General features: G+C 43.9%; 1 protein-coding gene across 10 annotated transcripts in view; it reads left to right on the forward strand.

The window, feature by feature from the left end:
- Window positions 1-4,166: 4,166 nt before the first annotated feature.
- The window catches only part of LOC118363218 (target of Nesh-SH3-like), a 30,818-nt gene continuing 8,306 nt past the window's right edge, over window positions 4,167-26,678 (forward strand). Inside the window, exons 1-13 of one of the 10 annotated variants that reach the window (XM_052509886.1) lie at window positions 4,167-4,434; window positions 12,999-13,174; window positions 15,177-15,245; window positions 15,343-15,478; window positions 16,473-16,663; window positions 17,396-17,448; window positions 18,912-18,951; window positions 19,364-19,441; window positions 19,640-19,714; window positions 20,908-21,114; window positions 22,476-22,691; window positions 25,259-25,324; window positions 26,136-26,222. In XM_052509886.1, the coding sequence (XP_052365846.1) occupies window positions 4,355-4,434; window positions 12,999-13,174; window positions 15,177-15,245; window positions 15,343-15,478; window positions 16,473-16,663; window positions 17,396-17,448; window positions 18,912-18,951; window positions 19,364-19,441; window positions 19,640-19,714; window positions 20,908-21,114; window positions 22,476-22,691; window positions 25,259-25,324; window positions 26,136-26,222 (1,474 nt within the window). In that variant the 5' untranslated portion in view covers window positions 4,167-4,354. The remainder of the gene's footprint in view (window positions 4,435-12,998; window positions 13,175-15,176; window positions 15,246-15,342; window positions 15,479-16,472; window positions 16,664-17,395; window positions 17,449-18,911; window positions 18,952-19,363; window positions 19,442-19,639; window positions 19,715-20,907; window positions 21,115-22,475; window positions 22,692-25,258; window positions 25,325-26,135; window positions 26,223-26,678) is intronic. The other 9 variants (XM_052509887.1, XM_052509888.1, XM_052509890.1 and 6 more) reach the window with 9 other exon arrangements.

A 26,678-nucleotide genomic window follows, 5' to 3' on the forward strand; every position in this document is an offset into this window, starting at 1 on the left:
ACTTTATTGAAGAATCCCTACATTTGACCAATCACTGTCGAAGGGGCGTATCTAGGACAGAAATCGTGTGCCCGAACAGCCGAAGTCCAAAACGAACAAAAAATGTCACAACATGTTGTCGTCATAACATCTGCACAAACTCTTCCAAACTGATTTGGCTGCAGAGAAAAGATTGCATTTAGAGTGCAGTAAAACTGCAGAGTTGAACCCGGTCTGTGGCGACGCCTCAGGCACTGCATTGCAGTGCCTTATACCACTGCGCCACTCGGGAGGCCCCTAACCCTTTTTCTAACCTTAATGGAATTATCCTAATCTGCTACATTAATTATCCTAACCTGCTGCATAAATTCTCCTGACCTGCTACACAAAGTTAATTCTGGTCAATTTTGACATAAAATGTATCCCATCTAGTCCAAACCACAAATCGTGGATGATGGAACTTCTCAGGCCAAAGTACAGATAGGTGTAATGATGATGAATTGAACCTTGAATGGAGGTTAATCACCAGTAGCAGATTCATACACTCTATACTCCACAGGCTGGCGTGTGGTGCTGAGGGATTTTAGTGGGGTGCATTCAACACTGGAGTGTTTTAACTGGGGGTCGTGGCTTGACGAAGCCCAGGTGGCCATTCATTTCGTTGCAGAGGATTGAGATGGGAAAGGAACAGGGAAGGAAGCACAGCAAGAAAACATCAACAGCACCAGTGACAAACTTTGGAAACAGCAGGAAGCCATCATGAGCAACAAAGTACTTTCCTCATTGGGGTTGTGAAAGATTACTGAGTCAACTGAGCAAATCTGAAAAGATTTAGAATTTTTTAGGTTTATCTCCTTCTGTGTCCATTAGTATTGTTTATAATTGTGAAAACTGTACATTTTTTTTTCGGTAAAGTAATTCTTCCTCTTGACAGGAGTAACAGAAGTCGTTGTATTCTTTATTTCAGTCTTCCCTAACGTTCATCCAGTGACAAAGATACGAGAATGTACATGCTTAGACTGCAGAGATGTACAGCCTGACTACACGTGTACCTGGGAACCCATTCAGGGCATATGGAAAGAATACCAGCCAATTCATCCCATAACTACCCCATTAGTGGTCACTCACCTGAGACCCATAGATTAAGTTGTGTTGGAAAGGCAATGTGAGGTAATCCAGCTGGGACATCTCTGGGTGAAAGGGAATAATAATAATATAATAATATATGCCATTTAGCAGACGCTTTTATCCAAAGCGACTTACAGTCATGTGTGCATACATTCTACGTAGAAGTCACGGTAGAACATTTGTACACCATCATCCCAACAGTATGTATCTCTCTCTGTATGTATCTCTCTATGTAGGTATGAATGTCTGTATGTACAGTATGTATGTATGTCTGTCTCTCTCGTCACCTACTCTTCCCAGACATAGGAGAGGGAAACAAAGGGACCATTGAGGAGGGATGGTTTTCCTTGTAAATACAGTAGAGAATAGAACAGAGGTTTATTATTTTAAGTTGAGCAACCTTGTGAGTGGATTGGAGAGTGATCCAGTCTCTCCAGTGGTTTCGTCATCATGGTGTTATGGTGCAGGTGCTGCTCCCACTCTGTACCACTAAAGACTGGGATGCTTTGGCTGAAGAAACGCTTCAATTGGTTTAAGAGACTCCCATTCACAACAACGGCTCCTATCAATTTGAGCCTGTGGGAACTTGTCCTCAGATTCCCAGAAGGATAATGTTTTTTTTTTTTGTGTGGTCGGATTGAGTTAGATACTGTATGGGCATGTACGTACACAGACATACTGTTTTAATGATGATTTACAAAGAATCAAGCTGTCGGCTTAAACACTTTGTTCAATAGTCTAAATGAGCTTAATTAAGCAAAACAACAAAACAATCATGGATTTATTATCTGAAGCCAATAAACACCTATGTTTTTCTCACAAATTTCAAGTGATGCTTGATAATCAGAACTCAATGTACAAAACAATAAGTCACATCAATTAATGACCCTCGTTAGCATCGTTAGCAGTGACATGTTCATAGTGACTGTGATCTACCTCTATAGGAAGTGTACAAACACAAGAACGGTCTGTACCTTACTGTCAGAGATAAACATTAATGGGTCACTCGACCATTGAGACATTATCCTAATTGGCAGAACAATGTGAGAGACGTGCTCTGAGGTAAAACTTTTTATTGGGGACAAACTCCGGTCAGGCAATAACAACATTTTTGTTCGCAGTCAAGAGGAGAAAAAGGAGCCTGACGTTTCACAACTGTACAGGACTTGGGCAGCGGCGGACTGGACATCTGGCATCTCGGCCAAATGGCAGATGGGCCTGTCCATTTAGCCTAGTGGGCCTGTCAAACCTTTTTTGCACAAAACGATCACAATCTGGCTAATAATGGTGGCCTCAAGGAAGAAATGGTCTGGTGTGGGGGCCACAAGGAAGAAAATGAGCCGGTGTATTAGAAATGCCAGGGCAGCTTTTAGGTCCCTGTCTGCCCCTCAGCTTGGGTGTTGACTTTGGTTACCTGCGTGTCGATGCTTGTTGGTCACTGTGTCTCTGGCAGGAATGGTCCAATGAGTACGAGGGGTTTCAACATTGTGTTTTTCCCCTTACAACCTTTCTTTTTTTAAGTCAGAATATGTGTGTTTTGGTTTCTGTTATTCATACTTTTGGCGGTCAGTCAGTCACCCATTAATTTGTCCATTGTGTAAAATCTGGATATGGTGATTTAGTGGAGGGCAGCATGAATCATGAATATGCCTTTATTCAGTTCCTGTGGGATGGAGCAGAGGCAGGCGCTCTGTCTGGAACAGCTGTCTCCACCAGTCGGTATCCTGTCGCATGTGATGGCACGTGTTGGTTGGATGGGGCTCCAAACATAATCAGCTTGAAGGAAGTGTGTGGATACCCCTCTTATTCCCTCCATCCCCTCCTCCTTCTCTCCTCTGTACTACCGCCCCTCATACCTCCTCTATGTCAGGGGCTGGACTCCTTCTCTCCTCTGTACTACCGCCCCTCATACCTCCTCTATGTCAGGGGCTGGACTCTCTCCTCTGTACTACCGCCCCTCATACCTCCGCTATGTCAGGGGCTGGACTCCTTCTCTCCTCTGTACTACCGCCCTCATACCTCCTCTATGTCAGGGCTGGACTCCTTCTCTCCTCTGTACTACCGCCCCTCATACCTCCTCTCTGTCAGGGGCTGGACTCCTTCTCTCCTCTGTACTACCGCCCCTCATACCTCCTCTCTGTCAGGGGCTGGACTCCTTCTCTCCTCTGTACTACCGCCCCTCATACCTCCTCTATGTCAGGGGCTGGACTCCTTCTCTCCTCTGTACTACCGCCCCTCATACCTCCTCTATGTCAGGGGCTGGACTCCTTCTCTCCTCTGTACTACCGCCCCTCATACCTCCTCTATGTCAGGGGCTGGACTCCTTCTCTCCTCTGTACTACCGCCCCTCATACCTCCTCTATGTCAGGGGCTGGACTCCTTCTCTCCTCTGTACTACCGCCCCTCATACCTCCTCTATGTCAGGGGCTTTGATTCCTTCTCTCCTCTGTACTACCGCCCCTCATACCTCCTCTCTGTCAGGGGCTGGACTTCTTGGCGGGAGAGCATGGTCACTGCCTCCCAAAGAGCTCCAGTGGAGGTTGGATTTGGATACCCTTTGGCGCTCCTCCACCCGTGTCATTTGTGCTCAGAGAGAATGTACTGTGATGTTGTGTAGTGTGTTCCAAAAGCAAAGGGCTGAAAAACATGGTACTGGTTCGTCTGCACAGTGTGCACATGTTGGGCAGAGGTGGGGATGGGAGTGTGCCATACAAACTACACTGCATGAGTTTAACTTTACCCCCAAGGCCATAGGTTAGGATGGAGCGAGGGTGCCAGTCCTGTGCTCCTCCTGTGCCACCACCCTGTTTTGCCCACCACATTGGCGCCTCCTGGAATCTACATTGCAATAGCACTTGAGTTGAACAGAGGATAAATAAATAATAAATATAAATAAAAAAATAACACATAAGAGGAGGAGGGCTGGAGGAGGAGGAAGGGGAGGGGAGGGGAGGGGAAAACCGGGTGGCTGATACAAAAAAGGAGGGAGGGAAAAAAAAATAGAGGGAAACATTTCAGCGAGATTCCACACATTAAGCCACCCACCTAGGAATAGTGTGTGTGGGGTTGGGTTGTGACATCACCAGTCCCCACCCCTCTCCTATCCTGCTAGTATAGATGCTTCGTGGTCCGGTGGTCCTCTTTACTCCACAGTGTTTCCACGGAGCGCTGCACAAGTCCTAAATTGAGCTGCTACCTTAGTGAAGTTGTCCAGCATCCCTGACCAGAGAGCTCTATTGCAGGCACCATGCTCCTCAGAGTCTCTCTCCTGCTCCTCTCCGGATCCATTCTCCTCAACTGCATCCCTGCACAGAGGATTAGAGGCAAGTGCACAGATTGGCCGTTCTGTAAAGTCAGGTGTATTATGTTTCTGGATAGTATGGTTTTGTGTTACATGTTTTATGTATAGCTTTGAGCATGCATATTATGTTTTTGCCAATGCATGTGTGATGGAAAGTGTTTTGGTGTTGTTGATGCTTATTATTGTGCATTGTGGACAATGCAATGTTTTGCTGACTTTGCATATGTTCTCCTAATACCATTCACGTTGTATAGAAAGAAATAGCTTGCCAAAACCAAATTGCAATGTGTACATGAGTAGAGGTTTCATGGTCCAGTTGGTAAAGTCCCATGAAATTATCGCAAAAGTATTGACCAAAATGTTTAGGACATTGCATAACGTGTAGAGTTGTGCAGACTTGACTGCAGCGAAACCACAGTGTGAATGGCAGACGCTTTCATCCAAGCTATTTACTGACCATAAATGCAAAGCATTTAGATTCAGGCGCAAAACCATTGTATATCTGTCTTGCAACCTGTAGCTGTGACTGTGCAAGATAAGAATGAGTTTGGCACAAAAACGGAATGAAAAGCAGAAGTTTGGTTGTTACCAGTACGTAGATTATGTTTCCTTGAATTTTGTTCTGATGCTTTTGGTCTCACTGTAGAATTGTAATGTTTGTTTGGAGCTTGGATTGCCTCTTGTTAGAGATCATGTTCAGATGATTTGAGCTACAGGACGTTCAGCAGCGTACTGACTGTCCCATTAAACATACAGTAGTTATGCAACATGATGAATTTACTCTCCTTGAAATGAAAAGGGAAATGTCAGGCTAAAAACAATGGATGATCGATACACTGTATTAGCTCACATGCAAACACTCGCCAATTTCAAACATTTTTTTTAGCGGCAGTGTGTATGTGAATAGTAAAACAACAGAAAGTCATAGAAGTGAGGACGTTTCGCCTGTCCTCACTTGGGGTTAGTTTTGTTAGGGGTTAGTTTTATTGTTAGAATTATGGTGTGTGTGTGTGTGTGTGTGTGTGTGTGTGTGTGTGTGTGTGTGTGTGTGTGTGTGTGTGTGTGTGTGTGTGTGTGTGTGTGTGTGTGTGTGTGTGTGTATATCTCTGCCTGTTGGTTGTCTTGGGGTGTTTCTTGGACAGGTTCCCATGATTAAAAAAGGTGAATCTATGTGAGCGCCACTCTGTTTGTTGACTAGAAATCTTATCCTAATGATCATTTTGCTGCTGTCCAGTGGACTTCCCAGAGGATGTAGCCTTGTGATTGCGGTGTCTATCAATGATACTCTAACACAGCTGGGAGGGGTTTGGTTAGGTTTGGGATTGGGTTTGGGATTGGGCCAACATCTCCCCTCTGCACACTCCACAATCTCAGGCAGAGAAGCCTCTTGTTAAAAAATACATGTTGTTGAATTTTCAAGTGCCTGCTTTGCTTTCCGTGCGGCGGGTGTACATTGTAAACGGGTAACATGTGTGTACCTGAGTATCTGAGCTCGGAGTATGTTGAAGCTGTGGTTGTGCAGGCAGCTGGAGACGTGTTTGTGCCCCCAGCTCTTCACGCATGGTCAAACTTCATTAGAGGAGATGAAAGAGAGACGGCTCAGTCTCACACCAAGCCACTCATCAGTTGTGCTACAGTGCTCGGTGTAAATATACCCTGCCTTCACTACCGTCTCTTTGGTGAGGATGAGGGCAGAGAGGCGGGGGCTGTTGTGCCCCACAACTGTAGCTGAATGAGGACTGATGCTCTACGAATGAAAGGGTGAAGTTGGACTCATGACAGATGGACACAGTCAAAGAGAATACAGTATGAGTGAACATGTGTGTTTTTCAACATGTGTCCATGCATGTGCTGCCAGTGAAAGCCCCTGCAGTTATTTATGGAGTGAATCAACAGCTGTAGAGCGTTGAGATCAAGTCCACCTAAATGTGACTGGACAATATATGAGCCCAGAGAAGCTATGAGGGACGATTAATGTTTTTTTTGTTTACCTTTATTTAACCAGGCAAGTCAGTTAAGAACACATTCTTATTTTCAATGACGGCCTAGGAACAGTGGGTTAACTGCCTGTTTAGGGGCAGAACGACAGATTTGTACCTTGTCAGCTCGGGGATTTGAACTTGCAACCTTTCACTTACTAGTCCAACGCCCTAACCACTAGGCTACCCTGCCGCTATATGTTCCATATAGCCACGAGGTAAAATGCTCCTGAAGAGTCAATTTAGAAAAGTAGCATCTGGAGATTTAGGGGACTTTTGTTCCAGATGTGTCATTTTAATTAGAAGGTATGCTCAATTTTGGAGAAATGGAAGGACCATGGTCCACAACAGAATGTACTCTTAGTGTTTCAAGGTTTGGTTTGAGTGAAGTTTGTTAGTTCCTTATTCAATATACAAAACAAACAAACACAACGATTTGGGATATTGCTGGAAGAGAAGTTGTTTCTGACTAACATATCTCAAAGTCTGCCAAAGGATTAGATGCTAGCTAGACTTTTTCCCTCAGCGCAATACCCTGAAGGCTGGCTGTTATTCACTTTAAGGGTCATATAACCAAACCAACTGTTTTCACTTGTGATCAGCCTCACACTGAGTTCTGCTCTTGGGTCAATCAGCTGCAGTTGGAATGCCTTCAACTATGAAACACCACATCCGTGCCAAGAAACCACCATGCATGATTACACATGTCTTAAGTGTCAAACTTCCATACTTTCCCACCATTTGAGAAGGCAACAGGATGCCAATGCCAATCTGTAGAACAAACAACCCAAAGATAGCTTAAGAGATTGAAGACGGACACTGATGAACGCACACAATCTATCTCCTGAAGACTCAGTTGGCCAAATGAAACATGCCTGCTGCTGCTAATGCTTAAAAATTATTGTTTTTTTTCTTGACGACTTTGTTACTGGGAATTCTTAATATCAACGATGCCTCTCTATCTTACGAACTCAATGCATTTTATGCACACTTGGACAACAACAACATCGTGCCGGGCGTGAGGGCCATCACCGTCTCAGAGGACTGGGTGATCTCGCTCTCTGAGGCCAATGTAAGAAAGGTCTTTAATCATATCAATACCCGAAAGGCCGCGGGGCCGACGGTATTCCAGGGCGCGTTCTCAGAGCATGCGCAGAACAGCTCGCTGGCATATTCACTGTGATTTTCAACCTCTCCTTGTCCCCGGATGCTGGACTTCCTGACGGGCCGACCCCAGGTGGTGAGGGTAGGCAACATCACCTCCGTCCTGCTGACCCTCAAAATGAGGGCCCCACATGGGTGTGTGCTTAGTCCCCTCCTTTACTCCCTGTTCATCCATGACTGCGTGGCCACACACAACTCCAACACCATCATCAAGTTTGCAGCACTACTTCCCCCTCAGGTGGTTAAAAAAGTTTGGCATGGGCAAATCCTCAAAAGGTTCTACATCTGTACCGTTGAGAGCATCTTGACTGGCTGCATCACTGCCTGGTATGGCAGTAGCACCGCCCTCGATCGCATAGCGCTACAGAGGGTGGTGCGGGCAGCCCAGTACCTCACTGGGACCAAGCTCTCTGCCATACAGGACATACAGTGTGAAAGGTAGGCCCGGAAAATCATTATAGACTCCAACCACCCAAGACATAGACTATCTCTGCTTCCACACGGCAAGCGGTACCGGTGCATTAATTCTGACACCAACAGGACCTTGAACAGCTTCTATCCCCAAGCAATAAGACTGATAAATAGCCAACCAAATAGCTACAAGGACTAGTGACCTTTTATCTCTATGCATACTCACACACCCATTCACTCCATAATCTGTTCACTCACGCATAATATGCACATACATTTATACTGACTACACACACGCACAAGCTGTTGCTACTCTGTTTATTATATATCCTAATGCTTAGTCACCATACCCCTGTACATATCTACCTCCATCACACCAGTATCCCTGCACATTGTAAATACAGTACGGAACTGACCCTGTATATAAGTATGCTTACTTATTGTGTTCTTCATATTTATTGTGTGCTTTTTCTAGTATTACATTGTTATTGATTATTGCATTTTTGTTTGCAAGCAAGGCATTTCACTGTTCTTGTGCATGTGACATTAAAAACGTAAAACTTGAAACATTCGTCAAGAGCAGGATAACTTCATTGACAACAGAACACAACATAGCTAACAAGCTTTCCAGCATGAAGGGGCTATTTTTTATGCAGGAAGGCATTTATTGGTATGACTCATGTAATGGAGGCAGCTCTGCAGTGTGGTCACTACACTCACACTCTTAGAAAAAAAAAAGGAGAACCCTTTTTGGTTCCAGATATATCTTTTGGGTATGTAGAACCATCTGTAGAAAGGGTTCTACATAGAACCCAAAGGGTCCTATCTGGAAGCAAAATGGTTATTCAAAGGGTTCTCCTGTGGGTACAGCCGAAGAACCCTTAAAGGTTCTAGATAGAAAAAGATGCTAAGAGTGTAGCTGGCATACTCACAAAGTCATAAAAATCTGATTTGAAACCTTACCCCTAACATGAACATGAACATGAACCCTAACCTTAACCACACTGCTACAGTGGTTGCTCAAGTAAAAGTTTTGAGATTATGCTGCAGGACATAGAGGTAATTTGTGGTTTAGTACGGTACCCTTACGCCTAACCCTAACCTTAAACTAAGACCCCCAAAATAATTTTTCCCCATTAATTTTTACAATATAGCCAAAAAAGGTGCTATCTAGAACCCAAAAGGGTTCTTCGACTGTCACCATGGCGAAGGAAGAGCCATTTTTTTGTTCCAAACCCTTTTGGTTCCATGTAGAACCATTTCCACAGAGGGTTCTACATGGAACCCAAAAGAGCTACATAGAACCAAAATGGAATCTCCTATGGGGACAACCAAATCATCCTTTTGGAACCCTTTTTCGAAGGGTGTGGCGGAAATCTCTCAGTTCTGCCTCCAGGGAAAGATGGATGACAATACACGTCAACCTGCATTTTTGATGAGTAAGCCTTTCCACAAGCTTTAGTATACATTTATTGGTATTATGTAACATAATAATGTCTTCCACATTCTCCCCCTGTAGCTAGAATCATTCTTCATCTGTATGTCTCCACAAGGGGTGAAGTGGTCATCTGGTCCTCTGTAAACACAGGAAAACACATTATACAGTCCTTGTAAGTCTAGGGTCTCTTTAATAAAACCTTATGGATTTGCAGCTATAAAGCCAGAGACTGAAAACATCCTTCTTGTTAAATTAAAGGGAGTCAGCAATAACATGACAAGAGTCTTGAGGTAAGCAGAGGTTATGTCATGTTGCCGGGAGATATCTTTATTAATGACAGTTAGAATCAAAGGCGTCACTAGAAATATGATCTTGAAAGCAGAAACATGACAAGCAAAACATCCTTTCCCCAATTATATTCCAAACAATTCAAGATTACTCTTTGGGGTTCGGAAGAGAAATGAATTCAAGATTACTCTTTGGGGTTAAGCGGAGAAGAGAAATGAATTCAAGATTACTCCTTGGGGTTAAGCGGAGAAGAGAAATGAATTCAAGATTACTCATTGGGGTTAAGCGGAGAGAGAAATGAATTCAAGATTACTCTTTGGGGTTAAGCGGAGAATAGAAATGAATTCAACATTACTCTTTGGGGTTAAGCGGAGAAGAGAAAATGAATTCAGATTACTCATTGGGGTTAGCGGAGAAGATAAATGAGATTACTCTGGGGTTAGCGGAGAAGAGAAATGAATTCAAGATTACTCATTGGGGTTAGCGGAGAAGAGAAATGAATTCAAGATTACTCATTGGGGTTAAGAAGAGAAATGAATTCAAGATTACTCTTTGGGGTTAAGCGGAGAAGAGAAATGAATTCAAGATTACTCTTTGGGGTTAGCGGAGAAGAGAAATGAATTCAAGAAGGGTTAGCGGAGAAGAGAAATGAATTCAAGATTACTCATTGGGGTTAAGCGGAGAAGAGAAATGAATTCAAGATTACTCTTTGGGGTTAGCGGAGAAGAGAAATGAATTCAAGATTACTCTTTGGGGTTAAGCGGAGAAGAGAAATGAATTCAAGATTACTCTTTGGGGTTAAGCGGAGAAGAGAAATGAATTCAAGATTACTCTTTGGGTTAAGCGGAGAAGAGAAATGAATTCAAGATTACTCATTGGGGTTAAGCGGAGAAGAGAAATTCATTCAAGATTACTCTTTGGGGTTAGGCGGAGAAGATAAATTAATTCAAGATTACTCTTTGGGGTTAAGCGGAGAAGAGAAATTCATTCAAGATTGCTCTTTGGGGTTAAGAGAGAAGAGAAATGGACACAAGTATCCATGTAAACAGTTAATTCACCAACCACACAAATATGGTTGTTTGTTTGTTTTACACCTCCTCATGAGTTTCTACAGCTGCACCATCAAGAGCATCCTGACCGGTTGCATCACCGCCTGGTATGGCAACTGCTCGGCATCTGACCGCAAGGTGCTACAGAGGGTAGTGCGAACGGCCCAGTACATCACTGGGGCCAAGCTTCCTGCCATCCAGGACCTATATAATAGGTGGTGTCAGAGGAAAGCCCATGAAGTTGTCAGAGACTCCAATCACCCGAGTTATAGACTGTTTTCTCTGCTACTGCACGGCGAGCTGTACCAGAGCGCCAAGTCTAGGACCAAAAGGCACCTCAAAAGCTTCTACCCCCAGCCATAAGACTGCTGAACAATTCATAAAATCGCTACCGGACAATTTACATTGACCCCCCTGCTTCTACTCGCTGTTTGTTTGTTACCTATGCATTGTCACTTCACCCCCATCTACATGTACAGATTACCTCAACTAGCCTGTACCCCTGCACACTGACTTGGTACCGGTACCCCTGTATAAAGCCTCGTTATTGTTATTCTTATTGTGTTACTTTTTATTATTACTTTTATTTTAGTCTCCTGTAAATATTTTCTTCTTCTTGAACTGCACTGTTGGTTAAGGGCTTGTAAGTAAGCAGTTCACGGTAAAGTCTACACTGTTGGTTAAGGGCTTGTAATTAAGCATTTCATGGTAAGGTCTACACTGTTGGTTAAGAGCTTGTAAGTAAGCAGTTCACGGTAAAGTCTACACTGTTGGTTAAGGGCTTGTAATTAAGCATTTCATGGTAAGGTCTACACTGTTGGTTAAGGGCTTGTAAGTAAGCATTTCACGGTAAAGTCTACACTGTTGGTTAAGGGCTTGTAATTAAGCATTTCATGGTAAGGTCTACACTGTTGGTTAATGGCTTGTAAGTAAGCATTTCACGGTAAAGTCTACACTGTTGGTTAAGGGCTTGTAAGTAAGCATTTCATGGTAAGGTCTACACTGTTGGTTAATGGCTTGTAAGTAAGCATTTCATGGTAAAGTCTACACTGTTGGTTAAGGGCTTGGTAAGTAAGCATTTCATGGTAAAGTCTACACTGTTGGTTAAGGGCTTGTAAGTAAGCATTTCATGGTAAGGTCTACACTGTTGGTTAAGGGCTTGTAAGTAAGCATTTCATGGTAAAGTCTACACTTGTTCTATTCGGCGCATGTGACAAATAAAGTTTGATTTGATTGAAGAGGTTCGTGGGTCATCGATAATGAAGGCACCAATATTATATCCAAGGTTCGTCCCAAGTTCGCTCTGTGAATGGAAGTGATTAGGCTATCGTTAAAACCTAATTAATTCTCTGAGTGATGATTGGGGTTAGCTAGAGTGCCAGAACGCCTCTTGCCTGCGTGGGCATTAAAAGGGCTGGCTGTTGACTGATGTGTGTGACGACAAAAAACTGCCACAACATCATTTTCCAAACACCATCTTGATCCCCTTTATGTGGCATTTTAAGCCTGCTTTTCATTAGCATTTAACAGCCTCTTTAACCCAGCAGCTGAATCAGTCCAGTTCCTGCATGGTGGGAAACGGGAACCTGGTGGACAAGGGAAACGCTTTTCCGAAGCTAAAGAGCCTTATTACCAGGTTCAAATGAGCTCCATTACTCATGTTTAGGACATTTCCCAGACAGCTATTTAGCCTCTGTTCTTTAATAATGACTTTTCTGAACTCTTTGGAGCTCAACCTTCAAGAGTTACATCCTCCATTGCATTTCACCTTCTAATTTGACCTCTCCTGTGCTGACGCACTCCCTCAAGCCTGACAATATCAGTGGGTTTAAAGTCCTTTGGGTTTATCCTAATAGTCCAATGTTATGACTGATGGGGGAATCAATTATCCCATCTCCTGTATGCGTTCAGGGTAATATTGGCTGCAGTTGAAGGGTACTGCAGTCTGTTTCCTGAAAACCACAAACACAATCCTGTTTGATTAATCCCTTGGGTACCTGGGGAGAGGCAGCTGTTTATCTTGCAATTACCCCTAAATTAATCCAGAAGTGTCCAGAAGTTTCTTAAATGCAGCACTTATCGATGCAATTCACAAATGCTCTGCACAGTATTTGCAATCTGCTCATGTTCATGTGAGGTGCTGAAGGTTAGCTGTGATGGAATGCACTAGCATCTTTAGGTGCAATGCACCACAGTTCAACTAATCATATCCACAATGCAATTCAACTGTATTATTCTACTTGTTGCCCTTTAACAGTGAGAAGACAGAACATGAAGGTTCGCATCAACGCTACGGGCGACACCATCGTGATGAAGTTTGTCCGTCCCAACCCTGACACCAAGCTGGAGGGCTACATCCTGGGCTACGGCAGCAGCATGTTCTCTAAACAGTTCATCCAGCTGCCTGAGAATGGAGAGCCCTACGAGACTGAGATAGGTAAGACCAGTCTATGGTACTATGACACACACACACACACACACACACACACACACACACACACACACACACACACACACACACACACACACACACACACACACACACACACACACACACACACACACACACACACACACACACACACACACTAACCTATTGACTCTCAGGGATTCATCAGATAGTCATAACATAACAGTGTATATTGTATCTCCAACATACGTCAGTGTGGGGAGAAACCGTTCCTCTGAGAAACCAAGCAACTTGTCTTTGTAGAGCACAGAGATTCTCCAAACAGGGTGAAAAGGGCTGGAGTTACACTAAGCATTCCACAGTGTTGACTTTCCTCTTTAAAACCCTTTCCTGCAGCTCAATGGGTTCCATTCATCATCAACCACAGCCTCTCATGAGATACATCCCAGCATCCCAGCCCACTACGGCACCTTAGCAGGGCAGCACAGGGCCAGTGGAAGATTACTTTACAGCTTGTGTAGATCATCTATTGAGCGTGAAACCACATGCTTATGTTGGAATTCGAATGATACGCTGTTGCTTATTTTTCACTAAAATCACTTGAGTTAAAGTAAACATCGGAGTGTTTTCATATTTAAATCAAACAAATACGGTTCCTTTATTGCTGTTTTGTGTTGATCTGTTCGGATTTATGATAGGCACGAAATGAGAGCAGGTCAGGAACAGGTTTCCTCTTGTTGTATGAAAAGGTCTCAATGGCCATTGGCTATGAAGTGTTAGAGTAGAAAGGAACCGGAGACTAAAGAGAATGGAACAACTCCCTTGGCTGGCTCCCCAATCAGTGAAAGGAGCACTGTTTGTTCAATGCGGAACAGCTTTTTAGTCACTTTTCTTTGAGCCCTTTCACCTGTGTGAGAGACACCAGAAGTGATCAAACATCATTTCTCACTGGTACAAGCTGTGACCTTCCATGTACAAAAACAATGACGACAAAGAGCTGAGTTAAATTGGTCTCAGGTGCCCCTCTAGAACACCTGATAGAAGTACCTCATCACGAGAGAGCCCAGAGGGATCCAACGAGAGAGCAGAGGGTAGACAGAACCTTCTCAGCAATAATGACACACGTAGTAGTCCAATAGGATATGGTTGTGTTACTGTGACTCTCTCTGGGATCCTCTGCTGTGCTGACTCTTAACTTATTTAAAGTGTTTCCCCACACCCAACAGTTTGCTTTATTTTAAGCAACCAAGTGACTATCATTTGTCCAATGCCCCACCCATAACATTGTGCCAGCTTCGATCCATGCCAGCCTGCTCCTGCTCCTGGCATGCCAGCCCAAGTGCTCAGGCTTTATGTTAATCCATTGAACACCAGGACCTAGTCAGGCCCTTAGTGCTCCACCCTTCACATCCTGTCTATTTTGTTCTGTATAGTTATTCATTAATGAGCTCGCCATTCTCATGCAATAGAAACACAATATTTTTGGATCACTGTTTTTATAGCACATTGAATCCAAGTGGCCAAATGTGTCTTAACTGTGTTCCAGATCCATACCCATATTTCACCCCTCCTCGCTAGCCTCAGACACTGTTTGCATTTGGGCAAGTATTATAACAATAGACAACTGTTAGATTGTGGGTGGATAATATAAACCCCTTAGAGAATTTACTGTACGTATTAAAGTCTCTGCAGGTTGGACAACGTTCCATTGTTATGAGGAGTTCAAGCAACTCAACTGCATTTCAATTTACCATCCGAACGACTGTTTGTTTTCATCTGTTGTGCTTAAAGTCAAGCTCTTTCATCTGTGTATCTGCTCTGTTTCTGTTTACAGCGGATTTGAATAGTTTCAGCCCATCTCCTTAACACCAGAGACCTGGCTGGGTAGTGACTCACCAGGCGTCAGCAGGACTCTTTCTTCGCAAACCCCTCTTTCACCGCCCAGGACAATATTTCCCCCCTTCTGGTATATTCCTTTTTCCATGACAGAGAAATCAATGTGACAACGTTTTATTTTTTAACCTTTCAGATGCTGAACCCAAGTATCTTGTTGCTGTCCAGCCAATCCCGAGCAACGACGTAAAGAAACAATGCACAGGTACCTGCGGCAGTTTGTCTACGCATCCAAAAAGTTCAATCAGGTCATCAAATCTGTTGCAAATATAGTATATGACCCTTGACCTTTGTCCTCACAGGAAAGGTCAACCTGGAGAAGCCACTCCACCTGGTTATTGGCTCCGTCACCCCGACCTCTGTGCTGCTGTCCTGGGGAACCTTCCTGAAGACGCCCTACGAAGCAGGCAACATCATGAACGACTGTTTGGAAGACGGGTGAGTTATAACCTACCGCACCGTCAGCCAGGCATCTGGTTCCAGTTCCATGTTGAATTTCTCAGGCCAAAGCTTCCACAGAAACAGCCTCACTCAACTCAAAATGGATGACAGGTGAATGCAGTTACACACTGTTAAGGCATTCAGACTATCTGCTTTTCACAAAAGAGAAGCATCTAGTTGAAATCAGGTGCACACACTGAGATCTGAATGCCAGGCTGTTATTGCTAGCTATATATAAAGATGACATACTGTATGGATGCTTGACTAGATTTAAACTCATACCGTGCATTCAATGTACTGTGCCGTCGAACCTTGCAGGATTTATGACGCATAACAGTTCTGTAGAGAAACGTTGAGAAAGTGTGCCATTTATTTTCTATGGAAAATGGAGCATGGGAATGGACAGAGGTCTTTTCCAACACAGGTGTGTGCAGGAGTTGACTGAGAATACATGGACTGTACTGCTGGGACACAAACACACTTTTCCATCACTCGATTTATGCTCCACCTTAAATACATTCTAGAATTTCCCCCACTCCGTAAGTTGGAGGAGTCGTTGGAAATCTCGACCTAAGTTACAGCTGAGAGTTCCCCCTTCTATCTGGTGGCTTATTAAAAGCTAATATCAGTTCCTTCTGTTTACTGCTTGGCTACTGCCGGCAGCGCTACCCAGAAAGACAATCCCCGAAGGGCATGAAAAGGGATCGGTTGACACTGACGAGATGACCTGAGATATCGGAGCCAGAATTAACAATAGCTAACGGAGGAAGCTTGTTTAACATATTAGTCACTATGGTTCATCAGACCACAGCCGTAGAGCTGGAATAGCCACCCATACTGTATGATGTGGAGCACGCCTGCTGTGCTTTGTTGGTCGATGAGAAAAAGAAGGCAGAATTTTCCAAAGGTTAGAGTTTGCCATAAAGATGCACAGCTACTGTACAAGAATCAGCATGTTGTTTACTGTGCCTTGTTTGTCCCTCCCATGCAGACACTACACTGTCCGCTACAGGGAGAGGAACAGGAAGTGGATCTACCAGACCTGCCCCACCAGTGACACTGTGGTTGACAACCTGAAGCCCGACACCCCATATGAGTTTGGGGTCCGCTCCAACAAAGACGAACGCAGCGGAATCTGGAGCAAGCCTGTCATTCACAAAACCAACATGGGCGCAGGGTTGGGTAGGTTACTTTCTACATGTAATAGTTACTAGTTACCTGTCCAAAATTGTAATCAGTAATGATTACTTTTGAATTACCCAAACTCAGTAACGTAATCTGATTACTTTCAGTTACTTTTGGATTACTTTCCCCTTAAGAGGCATTAGAAGAAGACAAAAAGGATCCATCAAACACATTTGTTGTGTCATCAAAGTGGTCTCTGACTTGTGGTCAGACATGCTCAAGTGGAACAAACGTAAACTCACCGGCTTCTTTTCAATGCTGAATTGAATGCCATTGAGAAAACAGAAAGGTGTCATAATGTATTTATTTTTTGAGCAAACATCCTTTCCTAATTTAAAAGTAATCCAAGAAGTAGTCATCTAGTTTTTAAAATGTATCTGTAATCTGATTACAATATTTCAGATGGAAATGTAACTGATTACATTGACAGTTTTTTTTGGGGGGGGGTAGTAATCAGATTACATTACAGATTACAGTAATCAGTTACTTCCCAACCCTGCATGGGCGGTATGTATATCATACTTAGGAAAATGAAAATCAGAGAGTTCAGGCAGTACCTCCTTGTTTTATTTTTGAAGAAGTCTGTAAGAAGTCTTTGTGGCTCAAGAACAAAGAATAAAACATCCATATCATGTGAGCCATTTTGTGTTTTATTGTTCAAAAGATGACCTACCGACACTCTCTTCTCAGAATAGCAATTGTTTACATCTTCTTCTCCATGTTTTGCAGACAAAAGCGTCCAGAAACCCTACAAGCACCGGACCCCTATTGTGAAGCCAATGGTATGTGCTGTGTTTGTTGGCCATACAGCATAAGAACCTATGACCTACGGGACTCTCAGTCTCTGTATTAAATCGCTTCCACAGGCATACGTATTCTCACACTACAACTTTACCCTACCACTCATTTATTTTTCTTCAAGAAAATATATTTTTATTTCCTGCTGTCACTGTGGAGGGAGAATATACAAAGGTGGTGAGAGAGGGTGAGAAGCAGAGCATAGCTGAGTTGTATAAGACCAGAGTAGAGTCGATAAACTGCTGTCTACTTCCCCTGTCTGACCCCAGCACCCGGCCTGAGAGACTCTTTAACGTGGGTTTAAGAGGGTCACCCTCACAGCCCTGCTGTGACAGGCAGAACATCGCAAATCAACACATGACGCGCTCGCGCTGACATAGTCTTTTTGCCTACTCACAATCAATCAAATGTATTTATTTCTAAAGCCCTTTTTACATCAGCAGATCTCACAAAGAGCTATACAGAAACCCAGCCTCATCCTTTTTCCAATCTCTTTCATGGTGGCTATTTTGATTTTGCAGCTTATATGCAAGTGTGACTGTCATATGGCCCTTGTGCGTGCGTGTGTCAGTTAGGTTAAGTCAGGTATCAGTAGGTGAAGTGTAGACAGCAGACCATAAATGTTTTCTGGTGAAAGGGCTTTTCCAGGCAGAAGTCAGGAGTGATGTATGTGCCGTTAAGGGAGGCTGAAGGGCACGTTAGGTACGCTAGATGTCTCAAGGGAGACTCTCAGTGATGTATGTGCCGTTAAGGGAGGCTGAAGGGCACGTTAGGTACGCTAGATGTCTCAAGGGAGATTCTCAGTGATGTATGTGCCGTTAAGGGATGTTGAAGGGCACGTTAGGTACGCTAGATGTCTCAAGGGAGACTCTCAGTGATGTATGTGCCGTTAAGGGATGTTGAAGGGCACGTTAGGGCTAGATGAAGGAGACTCTCAGTGATGTATGTGCCGTTAAGGGAGGCTGAAGGGCACGTTAGGTACGCTAGATGTCTCAAGGGAGACTAGATGTCTAAGGGAGGCTGAAGGGCAGGGCTAGATGTCTCAAGGGAGACTCTCAGTGATGTATGTGCCGTTAAGGGAGGCTGAAGGGATGTACGCTAGAAGAGACTCACGTTAAGGAGGCTGAAGGGCACGTTACGCTAGATGTCTCAAGGGAGACTCTCAGTGATGTATGTGCCGTTAAGGGAGGCTGAAGGGCACGTTAGGTACGCTAGAAGGAGACTCTCAGTGATGTACGTTAAGGGAGGCTGAACTAGATGTCTCAAGTGAGACTCTCAGTAATGTAGCACTCAAGGGGAAACAGCACAAAGCACAACGCTATCCTCACCATGAAACGGAAACATGACTTTAGCACGGCTAGCGTATTAGCGTTGACATATGAACTGTGGCTGTGGATCTGGTGGCAATAAAACCGTCCACCAACTGTATATTGTTTTTGTTTCTCAGAAACCACCCATGTCCCGTGCACTTTTCCCACCTCGTCCAGGTAAGCCATTTCCGTGTAATCACTTGAAACCAGAACTTTTATATTATTATTATTATTATATATCCAACTGAAACAGCGAGTAATGCTACATGTCCATATGCATGTCCAGGGAACACCGTTACCTAAGCTTTATTCCAATGTACAGGAATGTAGATGTCATGATATTGTTCCAGGTGTATAAGTCCAGACAGCTAAATGCTACTTACCCTTCTTACACCTGCTTTCTGAGGATATAGCTGCATATTTGTTTTACACTGTTTTAATATGGTAATGCCTTTACACTGTTTTAATAATTTAATATGCCTATGTAATGTAAAGTGTTGGTTTACAGCATCACTACTTTAGACATAGGGAGTATGTTGTAGCTACTTGAAATTCTGCCTATCTCCTCTTGATTCCCTTTCTCCCCCAGCTATTCACAATAAGACTCAGCCTAGACTCCCTCTGACCAAAAACCAAGGTTTCCCGGGAGCTCCCAAGACATCTTTTGGTGATTACTCTCTCTCTCATTCTAAAGCACTTCACTTTTCACATTGTTTTTTAATGTATTATTGTTGCCAAAAACACTACTATTTTCACTGTCTTTAAAGACCTTCTGTGGTCAAACACATTTCCTGCCCAACACCTTCGCTACCTTTGCACTTCGTTCCTATTCACACTTTATGAAACATGATATTATTTTCTACAGCACCACCAGACAGACACCTGGAATCTAAACCTGACCCCCGCTCCAATGAGCCTCAATGGCCACAGTTCCCACTGGGTAAACAGCGACGGACATTTTGAATCATATCAAGCTTTATTCGTAGTCAGTCATCGCTTGGCTATGTCCACTACGCTGCTGCGAGGGGAGGGGTGGGCTGGGGTGGGGGGTGAGAACCGCAGCTGTTCATTGTGATTGGCTGCATGCTGGCATGCCTTGAGTCCACTGAGAGGTAGAAAGTCCCTGGATCGTGGAGATGATGGTGGCACAGGGCGGTGCCGCCACAGAGTTGGAAGTATGCGCATAAGTTTCTGCCAGAGCAAATGCCAAGGACACGCATGACGGGGATTTTGTTTTGCTTAGACCTCAGGCGCTGTGAGAGGATTGGCTGCTTGTTTTCCTTCATACTGTATCAGTCCAACTCTGCACTTTACCTTTACCCCTCTCTCTCTTCCACTCTTCCACTTTCTTTCTTTCTTTCTTTCTTTCTTTCTTTCTTTCTTTCTTTCTTTCTTTCTTTCTTTCTTTCTTTCTTTCTTTCTTTCTTTCTTTCTTTCTTTCTTTCTTTCTTTCTTTCTTTCACCCATAGCTCATCCATTGATCTATTCATCCATCCTGTTTCAATTGTTCTGCTGTTTGTTCTTCCCATGTCTATCCCCACAACCTCTGTGACTCTCTCTCTCTACAGCAGTGTCCATCATTTCATATGTTTGTGTCCACACACCATGACGTCTTTCTTGACATCAGCCATCTCAATCATCTCTCTCCATGTTTCATCCCTGTCATCTCATTGGTTTACAGAGTTGTTGCATTTAAAGCCAGTGGCAATGCTGGTTTAAACAGTCTGCATGACAACACTGCATGCAAAAAACGTGCTTCAATTTCCCATTAGGGAAAGGCAGCACAAAGTTGCCTATACCCCTTCTGTCCCTCTAAATACTCCTTCCAATTATATTTTCAAGACTTTCTGTGTGTATTTCAATGAGGTTCAACTACATTATGTGACAAAGTTAAATCAACCTGCATCCACTATTTAAAAAAGATAAATAACTACAATCTTATACAGTCAATGAAAGGCATTCAGAGACATTCATCTCAGAGCCAAAGAGATGGATTTGAATGCCTGTCTATGAACTGTTGATATTGACCTCAAATATTGGGCATCAAAATGTTCCATAAGGTACGTCCTTATGTGACTCCATAGATTTCAGTCCCCATAATCAAAGTTGACCTCCCTCTTCTCTCTCACCCAGACGGAGGAAACAGTATTAGAAATGCTTCCTCTCATCTCGTGGACCTCCCTCCTGCCCCCCCCCAACTCCTGCCCACCAAAACCCCCAGTACCTCCTCTGCCACCCCTGTCCTTAACAACCCCTCTCCACCCGGTGAAAAGCAACAGGGAAAGACCCAACCCAGGGGACCTACTAGCGCCACAGTGAAGACACATAACCCTTCCTCTGGTAATTTCCACCTTTCAACTCTCTTTTACATTCCCCTTCTTTTACAGTCTGTAATGTCATGTTAAGGGCATCAGAGTATACTCTGGCACACCTCAAAAAAGTGATCTAAAATGCCTAACTCTCTTCGGAGAAAACGCCTAGATGTTTACTGAAACATTTTTTATGAAGTGAGGCAGGAATCCTTTGCTTTCCTTTACTCAATGGGTAGTCTTCGAGAGTGCTGCCCGAGGAACAGATAGGCAAGGAAGCTCTAACTTGAATTTCTCTACAAACCACTGTAACCCAACCTTTCAGAAACAGATAAAATCATTTTTCCCCACACAGCTCTCAGCGAATCACAGAAAGGAGCAGCACTGCTAACCCCACCCTGGGCAGTGAGAAAGCCAATAATAACAACTTGGGTAACGATGACCTCATCGTATGAATGCCCTCACTGTGTTTTGCCGCAGCTGGTCTACGTACACTCCGCTGTCTGTCTGCTGTCCACGGTGTCAACGTCATCTCAGACCACAGCTTCAGTGTTGTTGTCCGGCTTCAATGCACACTCATTGGTCCACAGCTTCAGTGTTGTTGTCCAGCTTTAATGCACACTCATTGGTCCACAGCTTCAGTGTTGTTGTCCAGCTTTAATGCACACTCATTGGTCCACAGCTTCAGTGTTGTTGTCCAGCTTTAATGCTTTAATCCAGCTTTAATACACTCATTGGTCCACAGCTTCAGTGTTGTTGTTCAGTTTTAATGCACACTCATTGGTCCACAGCTTCAGTGTTGTTGCAGCTTTTACACTCATTGGTCCACACTCAGTGTTGTTGTTCAGCTTTAATGTCCACAGCTTCAGTGTTGTTGTCCAGCTTTAATGCACACTCATTGGTCCACAGGTCATGATCAGAAGTTGGACTGAATGCCCGTTATTGCACCATCCACCACATTATCAACCACATTACTGCATTATCCATATCTGCATGGCATACACAATCTGACAGTCATGGTTACGCTGCACTGCTTAGCCCCAGCAGCATCTATGACTCTATTCCTCAAGATTGTGGAAGCTTTAGGATGAAAAATGCTTGAAAAATCCTATCGTAAATATTGTTTACGTCACAAAATTAATTAAAAGTACACAAAAAACATGCAACACTTATAACAACAAGGCTACAACAGTAGATGCCTTCAATCAAACTACACTATTGAATGCTGCAGATTTATTTGAGAGATCATTGATTGAATCATCCTCACTAACCCCACTATTCCACTCCTAAGGGCCGTGGCTCCCAGCACACCTGAATGGCACAACAGCATTGTCTTTAACATTGAAACTACACATTGTAACAGGTTCTACAATTGTTTTTGTGGTTTTCTAGGTCAAGGCAGCCAGAGAAATTTGAAACCCCATGGCCCGGCCATCATACTGATAGCCAGGACCATGAAGTCTCCTGCTGCCACAAACCCTCTCTTTCCCTTCACTGATGGCTCAAGACAAGATACCCCATCCTCCTCTTCCTCTTCTTCCTCATCCTCCTCCTCATCCCTTCTTCACAGGTCTAATAACTCATCACAGACCTCCGGAACACCAAGGGGTAATGGAATCTCTCTCCCTCCCCTTTTCCTTCCTTCCTCTCCTCATCCTCTTCTTCTTCCTGCTCCTATTCTTCCTGCTCCTCCTCTTCTTGCTCCTACTATCCTTTTGGTTTTCTTGAAATCTGCCCTACCCCCACATACCCTGTGTAACCAGTGTGCGTGCAGTACTTCCTCAAACCAACCACACATGTTGTCATATCATATCTGAGATTGAGGTCAGGCAAAGATTGCAGAGTTGGTTTGGCATCAAGTGCCTAATTTCACCTTGCACAACATGTAGAGAGCGTGATCGGTCATGTTTTCGACATTGCTTTTCATCTCCGTGGGCAAGATCTGTCCTGGCTGTCCAATCTATCCATCTCTCGACTCTCGCACCATCTGAAGAAGTCACTGCTACTTTTAGAAAGATCTGTCAGATACGGTCAGCATGTCGTAGATTCTGGTTGCAGCACGGGTCAGCCATGTTAAGACAGAGCTTTCCACTGTCTTTGGGGAAACACGTTGTTTACTTGAGGCTGAAGCTCTGTCAGGACTCTCCACTGGTCCATCACCTACTGTATAACACGCTACCTTTCCACACAAAATCACATCTGTTTTTGTCCTGTCTTTTTTTCTTCTATTTATTTTCCTCCTCACAAGGCCAGTTGGGAGATTCATCTCAAATCTGTTTCTTTCCTGAAGAATTAAGTCTCAGCTAACAATACTAGCCGATTCAGTGTTGTTGTGCAGCTTTAATGCACACTCATTGGTCCACTGCTTCAGTGTTGTTGTCCAGCTTTAACGCACACTCATTGGTCCACAGCTTCAGTGTTGTTGTGCAGCTTTAATGCAGACTCATTGGTCCACTGCTTCAGTGTTGTTGTCCAGCTTTAATGCACACTCATGGGGTCACAGCTTCAGTGTTGTTGTCCAGTTTTAATGCACACTCATTGGTGCACAGCTTCAGTGTTGTTGTCCGGCTTTAATGCACACTCATTGGTCCACAGCTTCAGTGTTGTTGTCCAGTTTTAATGCACACTCATTGGTGCACAGCTTCAGTGTTGTTGTCCAGCTTTAATGCACACTCATTGGTCCACAGCTTCAGTGTTGTTGTCCAGCTTTAATGCACACTCATTGGTCCACAGCTTCAGTGTTGTTGTCCAGCTTTAATGCACACTCTTTGGTCCACAGGTCATGATCAGGAGTTGGACTGAATGCCCGTTATTGCACCATCCACCACATTATCAACCACATTACTGCATTATCCATATCTGCATGGCATACACAATCTGACAGTCATGGTTACGCTGCACTGCTTAGCCCCAGCAGCATCTATGACTCTATTCCTCAAGATCGTGGAAGCTTTAGGATGAAAAATGCTTGAAAAATCCTATCGTAAATATTGTTTACGTCACAAAATTAATTTAAAGTACACAAAAAACATGCAACACTTATAACAACAAGGCTAACATGAGTTAAGAGCTCATGTTAGGGAACTACAGTAGATGCCTTCAATCAAACTACACTATTGAATGCTGCAGATTTATTTGAGAGATCATTGATTGAATCATCCTCACGAACCCCACTATTCCACTCCTAAGGGCCGTGGCTCTGTAGTTCCCTAACACCTGAATGGCACAACAAATGTGTCTTTAACAGACATTGAAACTACACATTGTAACAGGTTCTACAATTGTTTTTGTGGTTTTCTAGGTCAAGGCAGCCAGAGAAATTTGAAACCCCATGGCCCGGCCATCACACTGATAGGCAGGACCATGAAGTCTCCTGCTGCCACAAACCCTCTCTTTCCCTTCACTGATGGCTCAAGACAAGATTCCCCTTCCTCTTCCTCATCCCTTCTTCGTAGGGCTAATAACTCATCACAGACCTCCAGGACACCAGGGGTAATGGAATCTCTCTGTCCCCTTTTCTTCTCCTCCACTTCCTCCTCCTCTTCCTCATCTCTCCTCCTCCTCCTCCTCTTCCTCCTAATATGTCATCTCTGTGTGGTGTTCTTGAAATCCTCTCTAGCCCCACAAACCCTGTGTAAAAAGTGTGCAGGACTTCCTCCAAACCAACCAGAAATGTTGTCATATCTGGGCAGAGATTGAGGTCAGGCAAAGATTGCAGAGTTGGTTCGGCATCAAGTGCCTAATTTCACCCTGCACAACATGTGGAGAGTGTGATCAGTCACGCATCGACGTAGCTTGTCATCTTCGCGGTCAAGATTTGTCCTGGCTGTCCAATCTATCCATCTCTCGACTCTCCCACCATCTGAAGAAGTCACTGCTACTTTTAGAAAGATCTGTCAGATACGGTCAGCATGTCGTAGATTCTGGTTGCAGCACGGGTCAGCCATGTTAAGACAGAGCTTTCCACTGTCTTTGGGGAAACACGTTGTTTACTTGAGGCTGAAGCTCTGACAGGACTCTCCACTGGTCCATCTCCTCCTTTTCCTATTTATTTTCCTCCTCACAAGGCCTGTTGGGAGATTCATCTTTAATCTCTTTTTTCCTGAAGAATTAATTAAGTCTGAGCTAACAAAACTAGCTGCTTTTTCCATAACAGTCACTCTTCTTCTCCACAGCCAATGGTAAGCATCACAAAGGAACCGGCCTCCCCAAACCAGTCGTTTGGAACAGACTGAGAATGGGTAAAAAGAGCTGATATTTCTCCTCTGTGTCTCTCATCCATTAACCCATACAGTTTGTTGGCGTTGTGGCGGCATCATCAACCAATATCGGTGTCCTTCACCCATTCATTTTGTTTGTCAATAATGTGTCTGTCTAACCATCCATCCATTCATCAGCCCGTCAGTCTGTCTATCCATACGTTGCCATCTGTCCAAGGGTCTTGGTGTTCTTGGTTTTAATGCAAGCTTCTGCAGATTCAATGCTGTTGCTGGCTTCAAAGCTTATGACAGCGAGTAATCAAAGGGGTATTAAGTAATCACTGCTCTTTTTAGGGAGGTACGCCTGTGTCAGTACCCATTTGTGGTGGTGGGGAAACTCAGTTCATGTTTTCCAGGCAGAAACTGAAGCAGTTTCACAGGTCTTCAAAGATCAGGCTCTTTGTATGCCGAGCTACATAACCAATGCTGTTTCTCTGTCACAAACTGGCAAACTGGAAGTCAAATCAATGTTGAGCTGCTTATAGTTGGGTTTCACCCTGCGCATGATTGTATGCATGTCAGTCCTGTACTGTCCTCATTGAGCATGAGATGTGGTTGGGTTGTCTATCATCATCATTCACTCTATGTTTGTGCTCTGTTTCATGTTATGGTCATTTGGTTGTGTCTTTACTGATAATGCAAGACAGTGGAATACTCAAGGATGATTCTTTGAAAGATATGAATTGATATGTTCAGATATCATCGATGTCTTCAAGTGTCTGGACCTGCCACGTTTCCCTCAAAGACACAATAGGTTTGGGAATAGGTTTTAATCTTAGTACTTTTCCTGCAGCAAACACAAACAACTCGCTGTTGGAGGACATAAACCCTGATGTTTTGGGCCGTTCAGGCTTCTCTTCCATTGAGGACCAGTTCTATGGTAAAATGGCATGAATCCAGTCTTATCTGCACCCAGCGCAAAGCTAGCCCTGCCCACACTGACACACACTAGCTTCCATCGCCACCATTTCCGCCCAGACTGCATGAGTCGGCCATGTTGATGTAAAATACGTCTTGTTTTGATCAAAACACTGGACGACCATCACTAAGAATTCGACCAAAGGCTTCAGTTCAGCCGGGCCTTTGGAAAATACTTTCCTTTTTTGGAAAGTATGACGTCTGAGGGTCATTAGCTTATTTTTAAGAACCTTATTTTGGCGTGTTTCTCACCAAGCATTGCACTTTCTCTTACCACATGTTAAGAAATAAAGTGTTCTATAATAGCCCTGCCGCCGTGTAATGAACTTGACGTTTTGTTTGGAGGGCGGCTCAAATGTTATTTTCATCTATTTTCCTGGGTAGGTTCCACATGCTTCTTGCCTGATTGCAAGTATTG

The sequence above is a fragment of the Oncorhynchus keta genome, unplaced genomic scaffold, assembly GCF_023373465.1.
Source record: "Oncorhynchus keta strain PuntledgeMale-10-30-2019 unplaced genomic scaffold, Oket_V2 Un_contig_5054_pilon_pilon, whole genome shotgun sequence".
NCBI lineage: Eukaryota > Metazoa > Chordata > Actinopteri > Salmoniformes > Salmonidae > Oncorhynchus > Oncorhynchus keta.